The following is a 7,179-nucleotide window of genomic DNA, read 5'->3' as shown; positions in this document are numbered from 1 at the left end:
TTCCCCTCAGGGCTCTGTGCTGAGCTCTCTCCTTTGCTGTGTCTGCACACATAATTGCACCCCACCCACCCCACCAACACCATCATAAAGTGTCCAGATGGTTCTACAGTGGTGGGCTTCATCTCATTTGGAGACAAGTCAGTCTGTTAGGAAGATGTCTGCACACTGACCAGGTAGTCAATAAACACTGAACACCTTTAAAACAAAATAACTCTTCTCTTGTTTTCTGCAGAACGAAAATGGACACAGACCTACTTTATATCAATGGGGTTTGCTTATCTACTGTACATCTATTGGGTATCCAGCTGCTCACCTGCAGACAGAGAGTTGCTGCAGAGTTCTCATAAAATGCCAAAGAGGTCGATTTATTTTCTAATATGTGCTTTATTAGTAATGAATCAAGATTTTATTCAAATGTTCTGATAATTTGATTTTAATATGGCTGTAATATGTTTAATCTGTCAAAATATTTGAAAAGGTCCAGAATGTTATGCATAAAACAAGACTGTGATGACATTTGATGCTAAAGAAAAAAAAAAAAAGACGTAAAAACTTTAAAGCCATATATATTTTCAACTGTACGAGCTGTACTTGAATGAACCGTCATAAAGCCCGGTCTAAGAGCGCAGTGGTGTAAGGGCAGGACGGAACCGGCCCAGAACCGGCCCAGAAACAAATCTAAACGTCTCAACGCAACAGACAACATGTCGGCTTCTCGCACACGTACGTTTCTTAAATACAGATTTCTGTTTCGTTCGGTTCGCGTTAAAATACTGCAGGTGGACGTCACTCCTTTGTTCAGGCGCAGAGCGCGCTGAGGTCGCACACTTATGACGTCGGGTTACCGTGGAAACAAAGAGCGTCGCCTCCTCTGTCGGTGAGCTAGGTGCTAGCAGCAGGGTAACTCGGTAGGAAGCGGAATGTTTGCAGCTCAGCTGAGGTTTCTAATGACCCAGCACGTCAGTTAAGATGTTAAAGAGACGCTTCACGCCTGGAGACGTGAAATAATTCCTTATTTGGAGGGAAAATAGGGCTGGAAGCACAGCGCTGCTAAAGCTAGCTGTGATCTTCAGTCCAGGATCTGAGTCTGGTTTGGAAAGGTGAGGATCTGAAGGGACTAGAACCCGGTCGAACTTTGTCGTTTTTTTTTGTTTTGTTTTTTTGTATTTCGTTTTACGGCAGGTCAGAATGAAAACGTCTGTAAAACTGTTAACACCAAGATATGAAATCTTTTCCTGAAGGCAGAGATGATGCTTAATCAATTTACAGATTGAGGTCGGATCTGGGACCATGGCTGTTTTCAGGTCCATTTAAAGTCCGGTGGGATGGAGATGTTGGAGGAAGAAGAGGTTCTGATATCACAGCTGAAGAGGAAGCTGGAGAACGAAGATCTGAACCCAGAGGAGAAGATCAGCCTCCTGATCGATGCCTTAAACAGTGAGATGATTAATCTGTGCGTCTTACTGTGGAGGACCGGATCAGAGTTCCAGATGGTTCTGATTACATGACTTTCTTTCAGAGGTTCTGAGCTCTGCAGCCGTGCAGACAGACAGCAGAGCGCTGACCCGAGTCAAGTCTCAGTTATATCACAGTGGGGTCCTGAGTCACTGTGTGGGGGTCCTCTCTCTGAGTCCCAGCAGGCTGAGGGGAAACTGGACCTGTGCTGCCAGGCTCGCTCACCTCACCAGGTAAAGGTCCAATTTTCAGTCATCTTTAAGTTTCATATAAAATCCTTTCTTAAAAGGCTTCAGATTCACTCTAGTTTACACTTAACCCTTTTTATGTGTTTTTGTGCATTAAAGTTATATTTATTATACTTAAATATTTATTTTTAAGATCTTATGTTGTAAATATATGTCATACTAATAATTACTAATGTTTGGGAAATAATTTTCAGGAGTAACTGTCTGTTACATTTATATAGCATTGGAGTATTTTTTTTTTAGCCTTGTAGTTTTAGTTTTTACTTTTTAAAGAAAGATTATCCGTTTAAACCTCGTTCCCTTTTTTTGACTGTAGTTCCAGCTGTGTGGGGGCGGACCTAGGCAGCCGCTCCGAGGATTTTCATAGGCTCTTCCTGCCATCAGTTATGGACGTCCTGCTGTCATTGGCCAGTCAGCTGATGAGGCGAGCTGAGGTGAGGAGTAAAGTTTGGGGAGCGGTAGATGTGATGAGAAACTGTGGCTGTACCTCCTCTGGTTTTGTTTGTCTGTCAGGGTTCGTCTCTCTTCAGGAAGGTGCTGGACTCTATCGGCTGGCTGCTCTCTGCTCACACCCACCTCACAGCTCAGGGTCCGTTTAAAAACCAACGCTGAGCTTGAGCTTCAGGCCGAACAGATGTTTGAACCTTCTGACTTTCTCGCAGTCACCACATCACCAGATTAATCCACCACTGAAAACAGCCCCTAAATTTGTTTTACTTTTTACTAAACATCTGTTCAAATTTCTAAGTTTCCTTTATTTTGTGTCCACTTGTCTCTGCAGTCCTCAGCTCCGTCCAGTATGAACAGATCCAGATGTGTGATGATGTCACCATATCGCTGCTGTGCATCCAGATGTGGATTCAAACCTGTGCAGTCAACAGGTAACACACATGAACATAACACGCCACTTCCTGTTTAACCTGATTTATGAGACTAAAGACTCTTCCTCTCAGAGTTTATAAATACCATAAATTCTATGTTTAAGTCATTGTGTTGGAAAATGGAGATCAGCAACAGCTTTGAACCATCTGATCAGAGAGCTGGTCACACTTACAGGGAAAACATACCTCTCATTATCTGTCCTCCTGATATTAACTTCAGGATTATAAATTATTAGTGCGGATCTTCCAGATGTTCCAGTGGTTTTTCCTCCAGTTAAAATGATTGAAGCAGGAATTTATTTGACATGAAAAATGGGGTCAAACTGTTTTTGTCCTTCTGCAGAGACTTCTTGTCCCATCTGAGCGACGAATCCGTCCTGCTGCTGCTCAACGAGGCCGTCGCCCAATTAGCTCTCAGCTCAGACTCTGCTGTGGGAGGAGCCTCCATCAAACTGATGCTCCTGATGGCCAGTCAGCTGGGACTCCGCCTACAGGCTCTCCTGGTCAACTTTAAAGGTCAGAGGTCAGCTTTGTGGCCCATCAGCAGGAGGTGAAACTGTTGTCATGTGACGGATAGGTCAGGGGTCATTCTGTATCTCTGCAGGTCTGGACAGCCTGCTGGAGAAGGACTGGACAGGACGGGGGTTTGACCAGGAAGTTGATCAGCTGATCTCAATCATCCAACGAGACAAAGCCGTCAGCAGCCAGTCAGAGGTTTGGGTCTGGATAACTCCCCAAAAATATGGAAATATGATTTTTTTTGTTCCAAATTGCAACAAACGTGTTAAATATGTTTAGTGACTGTTCTGTGATTTAAATAAATTTGTAACTTTTATTAAATTCTAATATTTCTTTTTAAAAGTTTAACCAAACTCCCTTTTTTGAAGTTTTTTTATTTAGCAAACATTTTTAAATTTTTTTAACAAAATTTTTTTTTGGAAATTTTTTTTGTTGTAAATATATAAACGTTTTATCCAATTTGATGTCATAAATTTGTTGCTAAATGTTTGCCTAAGATTGACACAAATCTCTTTAATATTTAACCGTTTTATGTGTGGATTTTTGTTCCCTCTATTTTGTTTTACCAAATTGTTTTTTTTTAAAGTATAACCAAATCTTTTTGGTTTTTCCTATTTGCTGAATTACCTTTTTGAATTTCAACCATTTCTTTTTGAAATATGTTTTTTTTTTTTCTTTATTTCTACTAAAAACTATATTTCAGCACATTAAGATCTCTGTCCTCTTGGCGTCTGTAGAAGAATTTTAGTTTTAATTATTTAATTTTCAAAAGTTTAAAATTTACTTTTATGTTTTTTAAGAATTTCCTTCTTTCCTTCTACTAGTAATTGTATTTTTTCTTTATAAATGCTTTTAAAGCAAATATTTAAGAAAAACAAATAGCGTAAAATCATGAGGTTTTATTAAAAAAAAAATATTTTTCTTTCCAAGAAAAAAATCTATTATTTATGATTGCTTCTCCAATCTATGTATGATTAATAAAACCAGAAAGGAGAGGAGCAATTTTAAACATTCTGGAGATGTTTTTAAAATAATAACATGATTATTTTCCTGATGCAGGACCTGCTATGCTCTTCTTCTGCCTCTTATGATAGAAGCTGCGGGAATGACAACATAAATATAAAGGACCTTTATTATTATTATTACCAGTTACTAAACATTTATTTGACATCAGAATGCATCAAAGGATCAAATAACAAACAGTTTAAATTTTAAATCAGTTTAACAGTCTGGCATTTTAAACAGTTTGAGAAAATATAACAACAACTCAACTCTCTGTTTGAAGGTGAGCACTGAGCGCGTGCGGGCAGCGTGTGTGATCCAGGCAGCGTGGCGGTCGTTTCAGACCCGACGCAGAGTGAAGAGCCTCAACAGAGCCGTCAGCACGCTGCAGAAGAGATACAGGTAACGCCACTGCTCCTGCAGAGGAGATATAGAGGATCATCACAAACAGCAACGAGCATAAATCATTATATATAGTGATCTTCCTGAAGGAATAAAGAACAGCCTGTCTCATGCAGATTCTGATTGGCGCTGTTAAAATAATCAAACTTTTTCTTGTTTCACATATTTAACATGATAACATACTTTATGTCTGCATCAGGGCTCGGAGGAGGCGTCTGCAGGAGCAGAAGGAGGCCCAGCAGTGGGAGGAGCAGCTCAGGTATCAGGTTAGTGCAGTTCATGGTTCTGGTGCACAGCTAGGGCCCCAACAGTCACCCTTACCTGTAAAAAGCTGTAGCGAGGAGCTCAGCTGGGTTCTGAAATTGAGTTGTTCAGTTTTCCAGCTGCTGAAATGTGTTGCAGGTGTGTGTGAGGAGGCAGCAGGCGAGGAGACGCTTCCATCAGAAACAGAGAGAGCTGCTGCTGCTGCTTCCTCCCGGTAAACCCTCAACTCATCTCATACCTCACTGGGAATCTGTCATCTTATTCAGATTAGAACCAGAGGTTCTGATGCTAACTGGAGCTGTTCTGCTGAAGAAGAGCAGTTTTAGATGATAGACAGACTTTTAATTCCTCTTGACTGAGTCAAACTCATCAGATCATCTCATCAACTATTTAACTAAACCTCTCTTTCACATGTTTTTTCAGATCAGGTGCGACCGTACCTGCAGGAGTGCGAGCGTCGAGCAGCTGTGGTGATCCAGAGCGTCTACAGAGGCTTCAGGGAAAGAAGACGCTACAACGACTCTCTGCGAGACGCTCTGAGAGAGTCGCAGAGACAGCAGCGTGCTGCCAGGACACTGCAGAGAGCCGTAAAATACAGAAATGCAAACTTAGCCTTGATTTGATTTATCCTGTTCTACTGCTGAGGAATAAAACACTGTCTGCTCTTTTAGGGGCGTCGGCTTATAGAAAAACGACGAGCTGCAAAGGCCCCGCCCCTCAACCCTCTCTGGATTGGTCAGGAAGGTTTGACGGACAGCCGGTGGGCAGAGTTACAACAACAGGTGGAGGAGTACATCTCTGTGCACAGGGTAACTTATTCATTTAAGAAACCAGGAAGTCACATGAGATTAACATCTGTTTTTATCAGAGGACACCTGGGGGCGCCATAAAACCGTTACATAGGTATAAAAAATTCAAGAAGTCTCTATAACATTTAGACATTAAATAAAAGTGGCCCACAAATGGAGCCTTGAGGAACCCCACAAGTGCTCTTTGTTTTGCTCTGGTTTCTAATGATCAAATAACACAAAGGAGTCGTATTCTGCCAGATAAGATCTGAACCTGTTTAGACAATCCAGCCCACTTTTCACTGTGTGAGAAAGGATGTTACCTTGATCACATTTCACCTGAACTGTGATGAACGACACGCTGAGACCCAATAAAACCAAGAGCATCGCTGTGCTGTGGTCCTCTGATTTAACAAAATATTTATAGGATTTCTTTTATTATAGGATTTTTAGCATTCTCTTAAGTTTTTAGGTTTACTGTCATAATGTTTTTTGGTGCAATATGGAGACTCAAAAGAGTTTTTCCAAATCTGGAATCTTGGCAAACATAGAAAGTTGTTCTAAACGGTGAAAGGTATTTGAAATTGAGGGAGTACCACCCTTCAACAGGGGGACAACAGAGGAAGGGAGGGTTTCCTAAACAAGCCTCAAATTATACGTCATGTTGTCGTTAGCATGTTATTAACGTGTGTGTCTGTGCAGTCGACATGCGTGTCTGCTGAGGAGTGTGCGTCGCTGCATGAGGAGGTGCAACTGCTACTGCAAGCAGAGCTGCAGAAAGGAGAGCGGTGGAGGAGAGAGGAGCAGCGGGTGGAGGCTCTGCTGGCGTGTGCACACACACAACTGGAGATGCTTCGAGGTAGCACACACACACACACACACACACACACAAACTAAATACTGTAAGTACGTTGTTGGTGCAAAGATCATTAATCAATAACTATGTCACCCCCCATAGATGCCCCGCCCCTTTCAGTTGTCACGGTGAAACAGGCTGAGTCCTTCCTGAGCCCATCAGCCTCTATCGCCGCTCGCGCACGGGATGCCCACAATGCCACGCTGCAGGCGAACCGGCTGCCCTGGTGGAGGTTGCTGGGTGAGATGCACACGGGGGAGGAGGCAAGCCCCGCCCACCTGCAGGAGCTGGAGGCGGTGTTTGGCGGACTGTTCATCGGAGGGTCAGCGGTGGTTAGAGGAGGTACTGAGGTGGACGGGTTAAAGCTTTAACACCAGGACTGATGCGAGGGACTTGCTCCTGTTCAGCTTCCATCCTGAGACTTTTTATTGTCCACTCAGCTCTGATCCTGGGATTATATGATTTCACAGTTTTGTCTGGACTCCTTCTGTCACTAATTCTGCTGCCAAGCTAAAACAAACTAAGTAAAACCAACAATAAACTGTGTAAAGTATGTTTAGAACATTCTTCCTGTACCATGTATGTGTAGCTCTCTGTAAAAGCCTGAAAATCCGCTCTGAATGTTTTGTTTTTGTCCCTCTTTCTGCTTTTTGTAATAAAATACTTAAGTCTAACAGAAGAGAGCGCCCCCTTGTGTCATGTACGTGAATTACTATCCCAGACTCCACCAGATGTCACAAACTGGACGTTTGCAGTGCCCCCTG

At 42.4% G+C, this 7,179-nt stretch overlaps 1 protein-coding gene across 3 annotated transcripts; it reads left to right on the top strand.

The window, feature by feature from the left end:
- Positions 1-623: 623 nt before the first annotated feature.
- Positions 624-7,094, top strand: LOC124861455 (IQ calmodulin-binding motif-containing protein 1-like). 3 transcript variants are annotated; one of them, XM_047355248.1, is made up of 15 exons: positions 624-1,100; positions 1,270-1,437; positions 1,520-1,688; positions 2,020-2,137; positions 2,217-2,292; positions 2,485-2,584; positions 2,928-3,100; positions 3,189-3,298; positions 4,389-4,507; positions 4,707-4,773; positions 4,910-4,985; positions 5,195-5,358; positions 5,443-5,580; positions 6,262-6,418; positions 6,518-7,094. In XM_047355248.1, the coding sequence occupies exons 2-15, from the start codon at positions 1,326-1,328 to the stop codon at positions 6,784-6,786; spliced, it is 1,848 nt and encodes a 615-aa protein (XP_047211204.1). In that variant the 5' UTR covers positions 624-1,100; positions 1,270-1,325; the 3' UTR covers positions 6,787-7,094. The 3 variants fall into 3 exon arrangements, with proteins under 3 accessions (XP_047211204.1, XP_047211205.1, XP_047211203.1); XM_047355249.1 differs by having other exon boundaries at positions 1,242-1,437; XM_047355247.1 differs by having other exon boundaries at positions 625-1,100; positions 1,305-1,437.
- Positions 7,095-7,179: the final 85 nt, after the last annotated feature.

This window comes from Girardinichthys multiradiatus, chromosome 24 (assembly GCF_021462225.1).
Source record: "Girardinichthys multiradiatus isolate DD_20200921_A chromosome 24, DD_fGirMul_XY1, whole genome shotgun sequence".
NCBI lineage: Eukaryota > Metazoa > Chordata > Actinopteri > Cyprinodontiformes > Goodeidae > Girardinichthys > Girardinichthys multiradiatus.
This window is presented reverse-complemented; position numbering and strand designations above follow the sequence as displayed.